We start from the raw sequence: 21,583 nt of genomic DNA, 5'->3' as shown, positions 1-21,583 counted from the left end.
AAGGGACTTAGAGCTTTGTTTAAGTGTCATGCTGCACTTAAACAAATATCATGGCAGGGCAGGAACCTTTAAAGGGAGTGTTTCTTAATAGGCAAATGGGATAGTTTTCTATGGCCTAGTAAAGTCTGTATAATAAATATGATGCATTATCTTCTTAAGCGTCAATCCAAACAACTGAGATAGGAACAAAGGTCTTACCCTGGAGGTGTGAAAGCTTGAGGAAAAGTAAGTAAAAGTGTTTGTGGTCATATATCTCTGTTTAAGGTATCAGAATTTCCCATTTAGATAAAGCAGTTAAGAATAAAACCAATGATAAATTTGAAAGCCCTGTGCCAACTCACTGCCTCCCACTACAAGAATAAGGTACTTGTAGAATAAGGCTATGTTTCATGATGTTTTTCCCTTAAAATATTGTCTTTCTTAAAACTTATAACAATTGGAGAAGTAGTCGAACTAATGTGGCATCAAGGCAAGGATTTTTTTCAAATCACACAAAGAACAGGAAATGGTACTAAGTCAGGGGTAAAGCCTCCTGAAGGCTTTCAAAGTTTCAAATCTTTTATTTTCTATTTAAACACTTTGCAACTCTTGTCAATTTGCTAGAGCAACTTTATTTACCACCGTTAAAGGTCATTTTAACATTTATTTTGTGTGCAATGATAAACTGATGGATGCACTGTTAATAACATCACGTTACCACAGGCTGGATGAATTCAATATTAAAGTTTCATTTTCTTAACCTAGCTTAATGACATGGGATTATGGAAGGAATTGCACACATTTAAACATTGTTCTCCACTAAGTGCAACACTCAGTCCAAGTTTACAATTAAATAGATGCCAAATCTAGGGTTCCTTTATCCCATTGTAAGTTATGCCATACAAAATTCAGATTCTGCCTGTTCCATGCTCATCAGAATACACTCAACTTGAGTACTGGATGATATCATCTTGTTCCAGAGCCGAATCCTTAGTGAGGTGCTTAAATAATGCAAAGAGATAGATGTCAAAAGTAGTAATATGATGTGGCTCAGAACTTGTAATAACTTGGATTCAGACGATCTGTCAAAATCTTATTGCTATTCCTTATGATGTTCATATATTCTGAATGTCTATTAATAATTGATGCAACTAATATTCATCAAAATTGTCCTTACTAATTTTGTTGCTCTCCTTTCTTCTATGAATAAAATAAATAATTTAAACCTCTGAATTATATTAATGTGCTTCCAAAAACTTAAAGTTTTATCATTAAGCTTCATGATTAGATAAGAAGTTACATTTTAATATTTCACACAGGTGAGAATCACTCAAGTGCACTTTGGAGGATGAACTGATTGCAGTGTCACAGCAAAGTATTAGTGTATTTTCTAGGTTGAGATATCTACATAAAAATGGCAGAAAGATGGAACAGCTTTCCCAGCTACTACTCATACAGGTCCTTTGATGCATAAATGCATCCTCACTTTATAATTAGCAATACTAATTATATTCTGAGTAGTTTTCATTTCAGTTGCTTTTTCAAACTCTAGGAGGAAAATTGCTCCAATAAAGAGATTAATATGAATGTATTAAAACAATACCATTAATTTAAAGCTTCCTATTAATTATGCTAATGGAATAGTTGAGAAAATTGTTCTTAAGTCCACAATATGGACTACAAATCTATGAAGAGTGTTTTGAACTAAAATATAAATGCTCGACAATTTTTCTTTACTATTTTATAAGTGAAATATTTATATCAAATTTCTATGCAGTTATTAACACAGTGATTATGAAATGCTACTCAATGAAATACATCATGAATATGCAATTAACTAAATATCCATGTAACATCAATATGTGTATAAACCTGTATAAATTCTATAAAGCACATATTTTTCTAATCTACTTTTTTTCTGTTTTAAGTAGGGATCATGAAGGACACAGTAACTGAGTCCCACTTCTTTTTTCCTTTCTCTATAGATTCTCTAGGCTGAATTATGTTACAGACAGGGTCTCATTATATACGCTTGGCTGGACTAGAATTTGGTATGTAGACCTGCCTAGCCTTGAACTCACAGATATCTGTGTTTCTGCCTAAAATACTGGACTTTTTGAAATATAAAGTAATTTTTGTTTGTTTTTCGAGACAGGGTTTCTCTGTATTGTTTTGGAGCCTGTCCTGGAACTTGCTATGTTGACCAGGCTGACCTTGAACTCACAGAGATTGGCCTGCCTCTGCCTCCTGAGTGCTGGCATTAAAGGCATGCGCCACCAATGCCTGGCAAAAAGCAATATTTTTAATATTAGACATTTAGTAAAATATTGATATAACCAACCTTTGAGAAATTAAGAGTTAAAATGCCTTAGCAAATCATATGAATTTATGATAAAATGTGAGTTTTGCTGAATCAAAGACTATTACCATAAGCAAACTCTAGAATAAATGTAGCCTTTCTTCAAACAATTCTGTAACAATCAGTTGTTAATGACATCTAATATTTTTAAGTAAATCAGGAAAAACAACCAGCAGCAGGTCTCAGCTGTTCTCTTCATGCTCACTTGCCAACCAGCCATTAACATTATTCCACTAATCAGGTCCCCAAGCTTTGTAGTGTTCTACAAAATAATTCCTGTATACTAGTCCTTAAGAACAAAATACTTAAATAGCAACTGTCCCATTAGCTTGTCATTGTTGATGAACACCTTGTCTGCCTTACAATATTAACATTAGTCTACTGGTCCATTAATATTTATTTTACTACCAATAATAATGCCTGCATAAGCCTTCATAATATGGTTTCTTTCATGTACAAAGAACAGTAAAAGGAAGAGATGCCTGGACTTTTTACTAATCTTTAAGATGAATTAAAGGAGTTCTTTCAGAAAATGAGGAATGATCTTATCATTTATAAGATCCTTTTGCCAAACACACAAGGTCTTGCTTGTCTGTCCCCACCCTACTAAACATTAATTTTCTCTAAACATTCGCACAGATAGTCCAAATCAGCGAATCAGTCCAGTCCTATTACTATTCAAGGGTTTTCCTCCAAGCCTTCTCTCCAATTGCATATCTCACCCCTCTAAAATGAACTCCCCCCCTCCCGCCCCATTTTCCTTGCCTGACTAGACTCTTCTCTTCTAAGGTCTACAGTACACTGTTTATATTGTACCTTTGGAATATAAATATGCTTCCATGTTTTCATAGGTTAAGCAACATCACAAGACAAATTAGAATGAATTGCAAGGGCTATAATTTCAAATGTTTCACAATGATGGAACTGTAATAAATTTATGTTTGAATAAATGATGTTCAAAAATGATGAGTGTTATTTCTGCAACCGTACCACAAAAGTGAAATTCTGGGCAAACTTTTAAAACATTCTTGGTATTTTCAACCGTAAGAAAAATGTTTTAGTCCTCTACCTTCCTTTTTCCTTGTATAGCTTGGCTTTGAAAAGGGTCCAGGATTAAGAACTAAATCACCTACAGCTATTACAGGAAGTTGGAACTCAGGCATTGAAGTGGAGTCCATCACTGTCCTGCAGGGGGACCTTCTGAGATGAGCATGCAGGACATGAGAAACTACACTTGTATGATGCCACCAGCCAAAAAGGATACGTACATTTGGATAGTGTATTATGGATTATAAAATGTACGTAGTTGGTAAATTATTTCTTAGATCACAAAGCAGGACAGGACTTATCAGAAAAACCACAATAGATGATGGGAAGTTAGCACTTCTAAAATCTGTCTTTCTGAGAACTACATTTGACTTCTCATTTGAAATACAAATTATACCTTAAAATTTTAAAATAGCAAAAGCCTAAAATTGTCAACACAAAACAATCAACAAGGATAGTAATGGAAACACTAAGCATAATTCATAATTTCAGTTTTCACTTCAATCTGTTTATATGTGAAAAGATAATTGGCTCCAGCATTTTCTTTTTCTTTTCTTTTCTTTCTTTTTCTTTTTCTTTTTTTTTTGTTTTCTCGAGACAGGGTTTCTCTGTGGCTTTGGAGGCTGTCCTGGAACTAGCTCTGGTAGACCAGGCTGGTCTCGAACTCACAGAGATCCACCTGCCTCTGCCTCCTGAGTGCTGGGATTAAAGGCGTGCCCCACCAATGCCTGGCTCCAGCATTTTCTTAACTCCAATTTTATTGTGTAAATAACCTTCCATAGAGAAATGATTGTAAGTAATACTTGAAAAGAAATTATTTTGGGGACTGAATCCTACAGCAAAGGCAAATGTTGGATTACTTGTTTTGAGCAAGGTTCTTAGCAAGATATCTTCAGATTCTGTGGATTAAAATTTAAACTTCTAAATACCAAGAAAGCCACTTTTATGTATTCTATGCCAAAATAATTTATTTTATAAATACGTATTTTATAGTGTGCAAGTGGCATCAATTCTTGAGAAATAAAATCATAGCCATTGAAATTTATCTACTTGACAACTACTTCTATCATTGTTTGGTAAGAAACAATAAATTGGCAAACTAGATACCCAAAAGTACTGCAATGTCAAATATAAGAAGATGCATCTCTGTAGGTCAGAAACTCATTTCTCCTACAGACTTTAAGAAACTTGCCAAACTTTCTACACTGTATAGATAATGTTTGTTAAATATGCTGCCTCAGCATAGTCAGTGCTCATCACTTGGAGCTTTGTAATGATTCACTTTGTTACTCACATTGCTGACTACATGAAAATGTAGTTCAACAGCAATTTGTAATTTTATGACTATCTATCTAGCAATCTATCTACATATATGTAAACATAAAAACTAGATAAATCAATATTAAAATTTAAAATTTATCTTAAATATAATCAACATTTGAACAACACAAACAAAAGTCAACAAAATGCTTTAGAATTCTGGTGGCAGCTATCAGTCTACACTGGCCCTGCATACATGGCAGCCTGTCAATCTCATACAGCCATAGCTAACACTGGAACTTCAAAAATGAGTCAGACTTCTTTTTGATGGTACTCTAGATTTGTTGCTACATAAATATTAAAAGAAATATCATGTTACTGTTCTAGATAGGGTTTTATGCTATTCAAGGTATAATTTTATGTCTACTTAAAAAAAAACATTGAAGTGACCACCTAAATATTTGAATGTTTTCATAGAAGTTACAGTAGAAAAGGGAGAAGCAATAGACTGGATTAAGGCAGAAAGTAAAGAGACCAGATACTTCAGTGCTCATTCAGGACATTTCTAGCCCCACATGATCTTACCCCGGATGTCTGCCATCTAGACACCTTGTTTCCCAATCTGATGAAGTCTCCGTATCACTGTCAAGTCAACAGTATTTGTACTATTCTATATTTACCTAGCATGAATGAAATAAGCAGTTCACACTACTAAAAGTTTGTGAATAAAAAAGTACTACTATGTATAGCTTTAAGGTATGTAAATGCTGCCACATGTCCATAGAGATACACTCCCTTACAGTTCTGGAACAACAACTCTTCAACACTGATGGAATATCTCACGAGTGATCTTTATATGGAGTAAGAGCTACTATCTCATGGTTTATATAAGGAAGTTTTTTTTTTAAACAGACTTTTAACAGATAATTGAGTATTAAACTAGAATTAGATCATCTACAAATTATAAATTTTAAAGTTAATATATGATTAGTATTATATTTATATACATGTTAATAAAATTATATGTTTGTAGCACTGGTTAATATATTTTCAATTCAGAAACATGAAATTAATAGAACTTTGAACTTCATTCAATTTATTACAATAAAAATAAATTTTCTGTTAATTTATAAGTAATAATACATTTATTCTAAAATCACAATCTGATGATAATAAAACTAAGTCACAAATTAAGAGTCTAAATAAAAGGGAAAAGGTAGACAGTAATATGAACATAAATTTCAAATATGTATGTCTAAAATATTTATGGTAAAAGAATCCACCTTATTTGACATCAAGCAATTTGTTATTTTCCTATGTTATCTCAAGTACTACTCAGTCTTAAAAATTCACATTGTTTTCTTGTCATGAAAAATTTTCTTTACAGAAAATTCCATACATTAAAATTTGACATTGGGCTTTTATAACACATATATAAGTACTACACACGTGATACAAAATGTAATAGCTGATTGATAACAAAGAACTTAATACTAGCTGTACATATTGACTTATACATACGTGTTAGTAAAATGCTGAACAAGACAAATCAACAAAACAGGAGTCTATATGTAATACCTATACTGAGAACTACAATGTCACTAAAGTTGGGCATGGGAAATATTGAAAATATAAATTTTATTTCCACTTTTTATGTTTAAAAGTGTTATATTTTAAACAGAATAGAGATCTATAAGTTAATAAAATCCCTGCATCCATATTTGCAAAAAGCAATAAAAAAGAGTCACACTAGTGCCTCTTTGTATATCACTAATAAATGTATATATAATTCAATTAATCAATAGTTTGATTTGCCAAAGGCTCTGAAATTCTTCAAAAGCTAAATGACAACTTTAGATAAGTTTAAGCCTTCTTCTGCTACAACTACACTGCTTCTTCTGAAAGGAATTCATACTGCATTGTGGGCATTCCTCTCTCATTTCACAACTGAACACTCACTTGTTTGATGCGATCAGGGTTAACGGTGGTCTGAGGTTGTAGGATGCTGACTGGTTCTGTCTTGGCCACATTTTGGGGCATTTCTCGAATCTTTTCTGCAATGAATCCATGAACTGCATTCAGTGCTTCAACTGTTCCCTGGATCAAGCATACCCTCTCAGTAGTACCTGCAGATAGAAGACCCATTTTCAGAAAACATCCCTTTTTGTTTTACATTGAGAAATTATTAAGAAGGAAGACAGCATAACATTAATAAAATACTGCAACGTGTACAGCTCTGAACTTTTAACGTTCAACTGAAACTGAAGTAATCAACATTTTTAGAGTTCATTCCATTCTTGTATTCTCAGGCATTTGGCTCCAGAAGAACCAAAGATTCAGAGACCAGGGATGTACATGCAACACTCATAAAAGGCCTTAGGGCTAGGAGCTCAAATAGATAAGAATCTATGAAAATTCCTTTTAAGAAACTCATTTTTTATGAGTAAATTATTAAACTTTTTTAAAATACACGAATGAATAAAAAGTTTATCGATGACATATTTTAAATAAAATACAAACCATCAGGGACATCTAAATGGGATTTAGATGGTCTATGATACAGTATAGGGATTTTGTGGACATGCCTTAAGGTAATGACAATGTAAGATTAGTTTTTCATACTCTTCTGAGGCTGACTACAGCAGACTTGACTTCAAACCAATTACATAACCATTTCTTCAGTGATCCAGACCAGCACGTGTATTATAGATCAGAAATAAGGTCTTTATGCACTTCTCAGCATGCACTAAGTTACATTGGCACCAGTATTTCAAAACTCACTCCACTGTGTACATACAAACTCGTAAAACTACTAAGATTAAAAAAGAAAAAACAGTCACAAAGAATTATTCTGCTTTAAGGACTGATGCAGAAGATGTTTGCCACTCTATAGAGACAGACTTGGATCACAGGACTTAAAAATAAGACATAATTACAGATGTATATCTAAATTATGTTTTTATATTTTTATCAATGAAAATTTGAATTTGTGAAAATATGCTTCCTTGGTTTCAGAGAAATTTCAAGAGTGCAAGCATAGCTTATTTTTAAAGATATAGGGAATATAGTATGCTCTGTGGATTTAGATTTTCCTGTTTCTATTAATCAGCTTAAGTTATTCTTGTCTATCTTGATGTATCTTTTGGTCCCGGGTAAACGATCAAGTATATACAGACACCCAGGGGACACTTTACAAGACTGTATTAATTGTCTAGTAAATGACTAGAAAGGATTCCCGATCAATGCAGCTAATGTAAAATGTTCCTCATGTTCTCAGACCACACACAACACAGATCAGATTACATCACTGCTTTCAGAGACACCACAGAGTGTTCTCTGGATGCCAAAACAGTCTAGCTTAAATGACGACTTCCAAAGAAAGAAGCCTGGCACTATGTAACTAAACACTTTGTAATCCACATTATTCTTAGAATTTTGATTTGACAAGTATATGTCTGAGCACAGCAACCAGTGTTCTCCAGACTGTATAGACTAATAGAAAATAAATGGAAACCCCTGAACCGTAAAGAAATATGACTGTCTAAAAACAGCATTATACAACAGCAAGCATGAGGCATTCTGGGGGCACATCATACACTAGCCTCTGTGGCAGCGTATACACCGGGGAATGACTGAATTACTCCATTTCCCTTAGGACCATGCAAACATGGGGGGGGGACAAAAGGAAACTGTACACAACACTGGGAGACTTTGCTGATACTCTGTTATATTCCACTCCTGAATTCTAATGGCTTTCCACTCAGGTAACACAAAACCATAATTTTTTTTTTTTTGGAGAGAGTTTTAAAAAATAGAAGAGGAATACTGTCAAGTATATGACCAAACTGTGTAACACAAATGAGCCTATAAATCATAAAAGTTGCCGCGTTTTGTCATTTTAAAGGCTTTTAGACTCCATTAGTGTCTAAGCCGAACTGCCAGATATTTATCATTTTATTTGCTTAATGGCAGCATTTACTACTCTCTGCAATAGAGTACAACAAAGCTGAGCATCAGCTATAAGAAAACGCACACCCATGTACATAATGCAAAATGCAGGTGTGCAGCACACCATTACCCACACTGCACGAGTGAATACACATGGGCATGTATATGCACCGCACAGTGACTGACTTGATAATGGCCACTAAACTCACCACCATTTCCTGTCCTTCCTTACAGCTTTCCACTTCCGGTTCCCTTTCCAAACAGCCCTGCCTTCTATTTCCATGTCACATATGTTAAGAGAGAAATTACAAAATACGTATCGATAACAAGAAGGAATCTTGACAAAGAGCAAAGGTGATGTTGGAGATAGCTTAAGGTTTTTATTTCAAAGGCAATATCAAATATTAAAAAACCCACATTTCTAAAAGAAAGTACAATTCTCAAGAGGATCCACAGCCAGTTCTTCACAGACATGAAGTACAATATATTCTCTGTGCTACTGTGACTTTCGGGAAGGCACTCAGAACAGCTCCAGGGTAGCCCGTCACATGCGCACTGGGTGGTATTCCTTTTCACTCAGCACACACTCCTCCTGTTGAAGCTGAATTTCCTCTATATCCATTGTGACTTCTCCTTTGGATCTTTTCAGTGGTTAAATACGTTATCATAAATGGACCACGGCATTTCTGGAAATTTAATGGGATTATAAGAGGCAAAGGTGACAATTTGGGAAAACTGAATGAAAGTTTAATGGGAAGATGTGCATGGAACATCAGCACCGCCACTTGATTTCAGGTGTCAGTATTGGCATGATGAAAAATACCTAGAACCATACACAGGTGTGATGCTGCACAAAAGAGAAATGCATACCATCACACTGCGGGAACTAAATGTCACCAAACAGCCTTACATCATAGTTACAGATAGCACCGAAAACTGAGAAACAGCCTCTACCAAAAGGAAGACAAATTCTATCAGGGATGTAACATACATTTATTGACAGTTGATTAAATTTCCTTAGCAAATGGAGTTTTAGTTTTGGTTCCAAATTCAGATAACTTTATGTGAAACATAATTGAAGCACTGAAGAGACATATGCATTCTGTAGCATCAGAGGGTCACTTTTAATTTGAACACTTGTGGTTACAGCACCTTCCTTAACTCAGCATCCTTGAAGGAATTCTGAATATTCTTCAGCTCCTTAGCACACAACCTCAAACTGCAACAGCTCTCCCATATCTACTCACTTAGTACTTTCCCTACAACCCCACAGAAACCATCCGTCACAGGTGGACCCACTCTTCATGTCACTGCTGTTTGTATTCTCACTGGCATTTGGCACAGTTGACTATTCTGTTGTTTAAAAAAAAGTAACTTGAGTTTCTGTGGGTTCTGGTTTCCGATTTGGTCACCTATTTGATAAACATTCACCAAGTCCTTACCACTCAAGCACTACAATGGAGGCTGAAGACACAGTGATGGACATATCCCTCATTGTCTCATATGGCCACAGTGTTCTTCTCGGGTGCTATACATAAAACAAGCAAAGCACACAGTATGAAGCCAAAAAAGAGGAAAGTGCTGCGAAGACTAGGGGCAGAAATAGGCTGAAAAGGTATTAAAAACATACTTGTCATGTTTATCATCATACTCTTGTTACTTAGTACAGTGTCTGAGCAACTACAGATGCCCCAAACCATCTTCTCAGAAATGACTACAGTGTCTAGGCTGAATGATATCTCTAAAGTGAAAAACCCATATGATTGACTTATAAGGTTGTTTTCAAGTCTACATTATAAAGTCAATACACTTCTTTGGATTTGTAAGCTCAGCCAATATATGTGAAAATGAATTTTGGGAAATGATTAAAAAATAAAGTACAGTAAGTTATAAATTATCTCCATTCCCATTAAAAGGGCTCTCAGTAAAAAGAACTTAGGCGAAGGCATGAGGGCATATAATGAATATCAAAACTGTATTTTCAAATTTAAAAATAAAAAAGATCAGAGCTAGCAAATGGCTTGATGGATATGAGCCACTCTCTCACATGCCCCTTGAGCTTGAGTCAGATCCCTGGGATCCATGGAAGGTGTAAGGAGAGAATGAAATCCACAACATTGTCATCTGACCTACAAATCTGCTCTGTGACACACAAGGCACCTTACCTTTTCATAATAATAATAATAATAATAATAATAATAATAATAATAATAATAATAATAATAATACAACTCTAGTCGTAATTTTCCTAGCCCTAACCGAGTAAGGTTAGGGAAAAGCATGCTCCTTTTAATGTTTATTCATGATGTTGCATATATGAATTTTTATTCCTTTTTTGTGGCTGCATAATACTTCATTACATATACAGAGCATGCATGCTTATTTCATAAGATCATATGGGCCCCTCCCTAGTTCCCATTTTTTGAATATTGCAAAGATGCTGCAGTGAACATTAGTGAATATGTATCACTTACATGTTTATTTCTGACACTTCTGTGTATATGCATAAAAGAATTTCTGGAGAATATGTAATTACATATTTAGTCCTTTTGAAGAATTGACAAGTGATTTCTTAAACCATACTACTTCACGTCCTATCATTGTAAGACAGTTCTAATTTTTCTCCTCCTAAACGAAAACAACATTTATTCTTCATTTTTGTGACTAAAATCTACATAAATGGCTGGGCAGAGCTCGCTGTATTAAACTGGCATTTCTCCAGTGCTGTTGGGCATCTTTCAAGTTTTTATTGTCCACTTGAAAATTTTCATTTCTTTGAATGATTTATGGGTTTTCTTTATGTTATGGAGATTTTATAGTTATTGAAAAATTATAATTCCCCCATCTTAAAGATTGTCTTTTTATCGGATGATAATTTCTTTTGTCCACACAGTTTTAATTTTAACCTTTGTGTGTGTTACTATGAACTTGCAGGTACACATGACACCGAACACTCATGGAAGTTAGACGATAATCTTGTGGCAGTCCTCACTGTCCACCTTGTTTGAGACAGAATCTCTTGCCGTTGGTCACTGCATTGTAGGACAACTGTCTTGGCTTTCCCTGGAGGAGTTCTCGGATTACAGATATGTGTTACCACATCTGGTTTAGGAGAGCTATTGGTATCTGACCTTAGTCCTGTGTTAAGACTCTACCTATGGAGCCTCTCTCGAACCCAAGTACTTAATTTCTGATGAAATCTAGTGATCTATTTTTTTCTCTTATTGTTCTTGCTTTTAGATTAGGGACTTTAGTCCCATATCCAAGATGGGATAAAGGACTTCCTTTATTTTCCTACATATTTTTAGGATTCTATTCCTTATATTCTCAACTGGTTTTGTTTGTTATTCTTTAGCATACCACATTAAAATTTGATAAAATTTTACATGAGGCTCAATATGAGTTTTTGAAAATTCTGTAATTCTTTTTTTTTTATTAGAAACAAACTTCTTTTACATGTCAATCCCAGTTCCCTCTCCCTCCCCTCCTCCTCTGGCCAATCTCACTCCCCATCCCAACCCCTTTCTGCTCCCCAGGGAGGGTGAGACCTTCCATGGGGATCTTCAAAATCTGTCTTATCTTTTGAAGCAGGGCCCCTTTCTGTGTGTCTAGGCTGAGAGAGTATCTCTCTATGTGGAATGGACTCCCAAAGTCTATTCGTATACTAGGGATAAATACTGATCCACTACCAGAGGCCCCATAGATTGCCTAGACCTCCAGACTGACATTCTCACTCAGGGGGTCTGGAACAGTACTATGCTGGTTTCCAAGCTATCAGTCTGGGATCCATGAGCAACCCCTTGTTCAGGTCAGCTGTCCCTGTGGGTTTCTCCTTTCTTGTCCTGACCCCTTTGCTCATGACTCCTCCCTTTCTGCAACTGGATTCCAGAGTTCAGCACAATGTTTAGCTGTGGGTGTCTGCCTCTGCTTCCATGAGCTTCTGGATGAAGGCTCTAGGATGGCATAAAAGGTTGTCATCAATCTTATTATTGGAGAAGGGCATTTAAGGTAGCCTCTCCACTATTGCTTAGATTGTTAGTTGGGGTCAAACTTGTAGATCTCTGGACATTTCCTTGGTGCCTGATTTCTCTTTAAATCTAAAATGTCTCCCTCTATTATGGTATCTCCTTTCTTGTTTTCTTCTATTCTTCCCCCAACTCCACTGTTCTGCTTCCTTATGTCCTCCTCTCCCCTCTTCTTCTCCCCTTCACTTTCTCCTAACTCCCTCTCCCCTCCCCCATGCTCCCAATTAGCTCAGGAGATCTTGTCCCTTTCCCTTGTCAGGGGCAACATGCATTTCCCTCTTGGGGTCCTCCTTGTTTCCTAGCTTCTCTGGCAGTGTGGATTGTAGGCTGTAATTCTTAAAAGTTACTTTTTTGACACTGAATTTACTTTACTTTAATCTGAATGTTAAGAAATTGTAAATTAAGGTATTCATGTTTACCTTAAGAGTTAAGGGTTAAATATGTGATATGTAAATAGATTATACATTTTTAGATACTTGTCTGTATCTCAAAATAGTTAGTTGAACATCTTAGAGATCAAAGACTAAAATTGACTGACATATATTACAGTCTTAATTTTAAGACTTTATCTCCAATAATTATCAAATTATGTTTCTGTACATTTATAGTTCCATTTTATCCTTTTACATAGAAGTTTTTCTCTGTTTTATTCAGGAATATTTAAGTGTATTCTTTACTGAAGAAACTCCAGGTTAGATACTACTTGCACATAACACGTGTGCATTCAACCACTGTCCCCTGATCACACAAGTCTCTAAAGGCTCAAACTTCCTGACTCCCTGGGCTGTTCTCTGGACTTCTAATCTGGTTGAAGACAGATCCCTAGACTCATGGTCACTTACTGGCCTTCCATCTATGTGAGGATAAAGAGCTGTCTCTGGTATCCCTTCCTTTTGAAGGGACCCTTAATCTCCCATCTCTTGTTTGCCCTCCATGCAATTTCTGGCCTTATGCTTTGCTCACTAACCTACTCTCTTCAAGTCCTGAGTGTCCTTCAGTTGGGTCATCTTAGTCAAGACTTCCCTTGGCCTTTACCTATCATAGAACTTTGATATCTCACAACTGTCCTCCTCATTAAAGACTCCAAACAATTTAAAGGAGCAAAAAAATCTGTAATACCACAAGCCATTAAAACAATGACATGGACTGGAACTCTAAGTGCCAATCATCCCAAACTGCCACACAATGCAAATCACAATGCCTTTGCTAAACTCCTACTTTATAATCCTCTCTAAGCCTTGTCTTACCCAAGGCTTGCATTTCTATACTTCAAAGTTCTAAATCCTCCTCAAAGCACTTTCTGTTTAAAGCAGTATTTTTTTTTAATGTGTAGAGGCAGAGAGTAAGTTAATACTGAAGTTTTCAGTCATCAAGGCAGGATGGAAGGCATATTGTAATTTAGAACAATCAGGAAAACAGCAAGTGAACAAAATGTAGGCATTTGCATTTCCTTCCCACATGCTAGACTCAATTAGCTTGTGTTCCTTATAGAAACACTTTCTTTTTTGGTGCTCTTGCAGCTACTATCTTCCCAGGATAATATTCCTCAAGTCCCCATGGTTGTAAATATAAGGCATTATGAATTAATTCACTGTCTAAAATTACTTTCCTACACTCTACGCCATCACTATCTTTCAACAAGTCCATTGAGCAAGTCCAATTATGTGTTTTACCCTTTTGTCATTTGCATTCCATTTCTCATGTTTCAAACATGCAGATCATATGTAATTTACCTTTTAAAAACCAACAGTGTCTCATTTCCAGTTAGAGTTTAATTTCAACTCTACTGGGGCTTTAAAAATCTACCAGGATGTGGTTCTGTCCTCATCTCACATTACTTCCCTGCCTTTGCTATACTCCAGGGAATCGGTCTTTTTTAGCTACTGGAACATGCTAAGCTTGCTTTCACTTAGGTCTTATTTCCTGCTGATGCCTGTCTTAGGAGCCCAGCTCCTCCGGCATTCCCTATGGCGTCACCCCCAGCTACACAGGCAGACATCATTTATCCCTTCAGCTTTAGCTCAGTAACACCTCATCAGAGAAAACTTCTACAACCATAAAACAGTTTGCTGATGGCTACCTATAATCCCACATTTCTTTGTTATAACCCCAACCAGTCATCTTCCAAGACTGTCTGGTGCATTGGTCTTTATTTGTTGTTTGTTCCTCTTTAATAGGAATAAATTATGACTGCTTTAATCATGGATATAACCCACAGTTCTGTTCTTAGTAGATGGCTGAATGAAGTTAAAAAGTAGTCTTGGATGAGCCACATGCAACATTTTGTTAATTCAGACGAGGAACTGTCAAAAGAAGGAAAATAATATATGGACTGTCATGACAATAGATCATTACCTACTGCAGTACATCCTATACATTTCTATTCATCTAGGATGGAAGATCAGCTATTGGCCTTTTAATCTAGCTATCTTCTACTTGCTTTAGAGTAATTCTGCAAATGGTTTATGTGGGGCAGAAGATTAAGCTGCAGCAATTTCCTAACCATATCAAGAACAGATCAAGCTTTTTAATTAAATTAATCACTGCATAATAAAATATTTTGACAAATCCTGTTAGTTTAGAGCTAAGGTAAGGTGTAAATATATTGATTGGGGTATTTTTAATGGGAAAACTCTTAAGAGACAGGATTTTTCATAACTACCCTCTTCTATTTAATAGATGAAAAACCAAGTCTTAACATGGGGCTTTCCTAAAGAGGCAGGGGTGTTTTATTTACTTTTGTTCTTTTGAAACGGTATCACTCTGTAATTTAGGCTGGTTTGGAACAGGATGCAGCCCAGGCCTTAAACTTCCAGCAATGCAAGTAAGTACACATGGAATATTGATGTCATGACAATGCACATCTGTGATACTAGTGCTCAGAAAGATACATGAGGGTTCCCTGAGAACTGATGGCCAGCCAGTGAGTGGACACAGTAAGTTCCAAATTTAGTGAGAGATTTCTCAAAATATAAGGCTCACGAGGGATTGAAGAGGACATTGCAATCTCTGGCCTCTACACAAACATGCATGAATGAACACACATGCTTAAGCAGGTTCCCCATGTGCACACATGCAGAGTTCACATACACACTTTTGAATTAACACTGAAGTGGGAACCAATTTAAAACTACGTGCACATGAACATAAATTTACAGGAAATAGAAAAATAATTTTTGATCTGTGTCTAAGACTCATAATGTCCTGGAAAAGGCCCCTTGTCCTAAGAAATTCAAGAATAGGCTACTGTGCTATGTAGTGCTCAAAATGGGGCAGTAGTGATAGAGAAGTCCCATGGGCAATATTAGTAGGTGATCTATAAAAGGGTATACGAACCTTGGCTTTTCTGAAGATTGAGACATAGACATTTTAATTAAACACTCTTGCTTTCCATAGAAACACCAAAGTCTTGCATAAAAATGTACCTATTTCCAGCTTGTTGGAAACTTCATCAGGGCTTCCTTTCCACATTCCTTGAATACATGGCTGTGGTAGGGAGGAACAACCCAGTGGGTAACTTATAAAGAATCTCATGCTAGGCAGAAAGGCGCCTGACTCACAGACAATCCTAACATAGTTCTGATTTCCAAACCCAAGGCCTCAAAGTCATAATGTGTGCTCCTCTCACACACTGCCTTCAAACACACAATACATTCTTGCCAATACATTGTTGGCTTTTTTCTTAGTAACTGCACAGATCTGTACCTCATTCAACCCTTTCCTTAGATACTCTATTATATACTCACCCTTTTGCCTCACTATTATTTATCTTTAAGCTCTCTGTCAGTTACTAATTTCACAGGAATTATTGCCTGGTTTGTGTTAGTATAGGATGAGAGCTTTCATGTGTACCCAAGCATACTGCATGCTTCCAAAGAGCAATTACCATGGAATATTATTATTGTTTGCTTATATTGATATGTTCCTATACCCCCCGTGTCCAACACCCACAGTAACATGCATATTTAAGCATCTGTGACACATATGCATTCGTGTGTCTCAGTAACTATTTCTTTTGTATAAACAGAAGCCAGGAAGAACAACCGAGTAGGGTATAAGCAGGTTCTAAATCCCAAGAAGCTAGAAAGCATGAACTAAACATGAGGTAAAAATGGGACACTCTAGCAAAACAGAATTTTAGGTGTAAAGGTCACGGAATTTAGAGAAAGAATTGATTGTCAGAACCCTGATGTTTCATGTAATGAATCTACGAAGTTGAAAAAAACAATGTTCAGTGGAAACTAGAGAAAGCACGAAGGTTGGAAGATGGAGTAATCCAGAACATATACGCCTGTAAAAGGAAAACAGGTATTATCAGCTGAAAAAATTCTGACCACATTGACAAAATCTTTGAAGTTGCACCAAGAATAATTAGGGATTGTGGAAGAAATTCTTTGGAGGAAAAATATGCTGTGATGGTATAGTGGCTAGTACTATTTTGTGTTGAAAAAGAAAACACAACTGTACAATTTAATAATCTATCAAAAACCAAGTAGCTGTGGTACCAAATACTTCTTTGGCCCTTTCCTCTGTGTGCTACACAACACTTGTCCTACAACAAGTGCCCCAAAACACAGAACCTCTGCCTATATATTTTTGAAGGGAAGAACTACAGATAATATTCTCCCTACTGATCGATTCACAATGAAGTCCTACAATAGAGAAAGGATTTAAATCTTATCTTGCATGTAAATTAGATCTGCATGGCTGTGTGGTTTTTGACAAAACATCATCTGCAAAATTTTAAAGTGTCACAAACAAAACTCGATTGGCATATTCACCTCAAAAATTTAAAAAGTAGGAATTCCGGGATACTTGTAGAAAATAAAATCACAACATTAATGACTGGTGTTACAATATTACCCCAAGTATAGGTAGGATATTCATGCTAGTTTGGGAGCTGCCAAGTCATCACTATTCTCAATATGCTAGTATCATGAAGAGGCAGAGAAGATGGAAGAATCACAAGGTGGAACAGAGCTGGAAAGCTCCTATGGTACAGAGGCCACATGAGAACCTACCCCACATAAAGAGATCATAAACCCAATCTGCAAACAAATGCATGTGTGCAAAAAGCAGTATCAGGAGTGGATGCATCATTTTGAATCCCCGCTTTATTTTATTTTTTCTATTTTTTATTTAAACCAGAAACAAGCTTGTTTTACATGTCAATCCCAGTTTGCTCTCCCTCCCCTCCTCCCCTTCCCCCCACTAACTCCTCATCCCATACCCTTTCTGCTCCCCAGGGAGGGTGAGGCCTTCCATGAGGGAATCTTAAGAGTCTCTCATAGCCTTTGGAGCAGAGCCTAGGCCCTCCTGTGTGTCTAGGCTGAGAGAGTATCCCTCTATGCGGAATGGGTTCCCAAAGTCCATTCATATGCTAGGGATATGCTGGTCCATATGCTATGGACCAGAGAGAGGCTCCATAGATTTCTGAGGCCTCCTCACTGACAGCCATATTTCAGGGGGTCTGGAACAGTCCAATCTTGTTTCCCAGTTATCAGTCTGGGATCCATGAACTCCCCCTTGTTCAGGTCAGCTGTTTCCGTGTGCTCAGTTCCTGAAATGGTTCTAGCTATGCTTCTGCAATTTTGTACTATGTATTTATATGAAGTGACATGCATGATACTGAGAATTATATAAAAAATATTGACCAATTTAGAAAACATTGATACTCTGTGTTCTTTATGTTCTGAGATAGCAAACATTTGAATACAACTTACTTATTTATTCATTTATTTTAGACAGGATCTCACAGTGTAGCCCAGACTAACTTACTTTCATGTCAGTCTTCTTGCCTCAGCTTCACAAATGCTAGTTCTTCAAATAAAGACAAACATGACTTAGTATAAGAGTTTTCTTCTCTTTATACAAGGAAAAGCTACACATTTTCCCTAAAATTGTTTTTAGGCCTACGTAGAAAGGTTGTATAAAAATACCTTGGTTGAAAAATGTAGCCAGCAGGAAAAGTTTTTAGGAAGTATTGCTGGAATTACAGGCTGCCCTGTTCTTTCTTGAAGTCAATTTAGCAGTGTGTTTAAAAGTGACAATTCTTAAGCATTCTACTGGAGAATTATACATATATGTCCCCATGTTTTCTTATACCTCCCTTCCCAATTAAACTAAGGTTCAACAACAATGGTTAAATAAAGCTTGATTCATTATAATAAACACAAATTAAATTAATGTTGCCTTTTCTTCCCAGTACTGAGAGGTTCTGGGAATAGAGAAAGAAATAAAACCCAGCAACATGATGCTGGAGACAAACCAAAGCAGAATGTGGCCTATGCATTGTTCAGTGTTTCCTGTACACCTACTTTATGGTATACACACAGCTGTTGATTTGTGACATGCTGAGATGGGCTACACAAAATGTCCAAGGTCGGTCTTGACCATCCCGGTAATTATGTACTTTATATTGTGCTAGGAAAACTGGATGCCCCAACACAAGAATAAAACCAGATCTTTCTCTGCCAGCTACAAAAAACAACAAATGTGAGAGCAGACACTGAAAAAGCACCAGAAGGAAACTGCAACAATGTTTCAGGACATTGGGATAGGGAAGGAATTTTGGAAAAGATAGCAAAATATAAGATAAATTAAAAAAAATACAGATAAAAATTGCTCATAACAAAGCAATATGAGACAAAAGTCTACAAAAATCTGGGGAGGTGGGAAGGATGAGAGGAGTTAGGAAAGAGAAACCATGATCAGAATATATTTTATGGAGAAAAATTCTCATTACAAATGTGTATAAATTAACAATGAAAAAGGAACCACAGAGAGTGATCAGACTAAATGCAGATGTTTCACCAGGGTGAGAAGACAACCTGAAGAATGGGCACTTTCAGTGAGCAAAGTAGGGAACTCACGCAGTGCTGTAGCAACACCAAAGTGATCAAAAACTGGGCAGTAGAAGTAAATAATCATTCTTTAATGACATAAAAATAAGGGCTGATCTGTGGCTCAGTGCCTAAGAGCATTGGCTGCTCTTCCAGAAGATCTGGTTTTGATTTTCAGTACACACATGGTGGCTCACAACAATCTGTAACTACTGCAATTCCAGGGAATTTGATGCTTCAGGACAGGTACTGGAAATCAAAACTAAAACCAAAGTAAGATATCCTTTGAGCTCAGTTAGAATGAATATTTTTAAAAAGACAAAAGTTTTTTTTTTTTAAACTTTGAGGGGTGGGGAAAAGGGAATACTATATTTTTTTCTTTAGGAATGAACGCAGAATGGGAATTCTGCATTGAATTTAAATTAGCAGGTTTGAGGGACAGAGCAGTGACACTGTGTACAGATACAAAGTAATGTCAAGGAGACATGTGGAGTACCATCTCTACCACAACACTGTTCACATAGTTAAAAGTTCAACAGTCAACTAGTGATGAACTGATAAAGAAAACATGGTACATAAACAACAGCGACTCCAACTCAAATATAATGAAAAGTGAACTCTGTCTTTTGCAGTAATGTAGATGAACCAGGGAGTTATGTTATGTAAAATAAACCAGTCAGAGAAAAATCAATGCCATATGATTTTACAACATAGATCACCAGGACAAAAACAATTCAGGCTCATCAATTCAAGAACAAATAATTTAAACATTATTTGTACACACATATCAGAACATTTCATGGCTCACAATTATTAATTTATTATAATTATTAATTAATATATTTAATTTGTATTTAAAATAGCAAATAAGATTTTTCTATTAGGGTTGTAGATACAGTTTGAATGCGTGCATAGGAATCCCTGGAGAGGTGGAGGCAGAAAATCAGAAGTTCAAGGTCATCCTCAACTATACAAGCTCCCTGACAGTTTGGCATACATGAGACCCTGTACCCGACCCAATTGTTTTCTAATTACATATCTAATCAAGGTATCAGTAATTTAGCCACTGTGAGTATTTTTGAAAGGGTTATATTTGTGTGTGTATATGTATATAAATAAATAAAGCCTATCTGAAGGAGTAAGCCACAGCACACCTCACCTCCTTTGCATCTCCACAGAAAGAGAGTGATTTCCTGTTTCCTGTTTGTCCCTGCTTATATACTGCTACTACCCAGCTCCATCACTTCCTGTCTGTCTGTACAGACCTCCCGACATGTATGGTTAGCTAGTGGCAATCTCCATTCTCTGATCCCCAGACAGGCTTTATTTGTGCAAGAAAGATACCACCACAGTATGTGTGCGAGAGCGCATGCACACACACACACACACACACACACACACACAGGCAAGTGCATGTCTGAGTGCTCACTGTGGACATCAGAGGACAGCTTTATGGGGTGGCATCTCTCTTACTATGTGGATTTTGTGGATCCAGCTTAATGATAGGCTTGGTGGTTCATGCCTATTGACCTCTATTTTACATTTTTTTTATAGAGAGATTACTTATTAAACACATAGGAAAATCTAAGTTAAGGTGTATTATTATGGGATTTCCTGCCCGGTTCTGCAACTGCTTTGCCTCAAATGAACACACAGACATGATATTAATTATGAAACTGTTGGCTGGTGGCTTGAGTTTCTTATTGGCTAGCTCTGTCTTAATATTTAACCCATAACAACTAATCTATGTAATTCTACATTATCTTACCTTACCAGAGAATGCTTGACTCTCGTCAAATTTTCCCGCCTATCCCTCCTGCCTGGCCACTAGCCACGCAGTGCTCTATTCATTAACCAATAAGAGAAACATATGTACAGAAAGGCAACCCACATCAGTGTACACAAACCACATTCTCTTTTTAAAACATTTTTAATGGAAGTAGAATTTCATAATGTCGCCTCTTTTTTTTCTCTCCAATTCCTCCCATAGTCCACCCAAAGATGAGATCCTCTTTTTCTTTGGTGATTATTGTTTCATACACATCCTCGTGTGTGTGTGTGTGTGTGTGTGTGTGTGTGTGTGTGTGTGTGTGTGTGTGTGTGTGTGTGTATGTGTGAATGTA

General features: G+C 36.4%; 1 protein-coding gene across 5 annotated transcripts in view; it reads right to left on the bottom strand.

Moving 5' to 3' along the window:
- Nucleotides 1-21,583, bottom strand: part of Nova1 (NOVA alternative splicing regulator 1) — a 124,775-nt gene that overhangs the window by 15,192 nt on the left and 88,000 nt on the right. For all 5 annotated transcript variants that reach the window (XM_027419780.2, XM_035445157.1, XM_027419782.2 and 2 more), the window contains exon 3: nt 6,605-6,771. In XM_027419780.2, coding sequence (XP_027275581.1) covers nt 6,605-6,771 — 167 coding nt within the window. The remainder of the gene's footprint in view (nt 1-6,604; nt 6,772-21,583) is intronic.

This window comes from Cricetulus griseus, chromosome 5 (assembly GCF_003668045.3).
Source record: "Cricetulus griseus strain 17A/GY chromosome 5, alternate assembly CriGri-PICRH-1.0, whole genome shotgun sequence".
NCBI lineage: Eukaryota > Metazoa > Chordata > Mammalia > Rodentia > Cricetidae > Cricetulus > Cricetulus griseus.
This window is presented reverse-complemented; position numbering and strand designations above follow the sequence as displayed.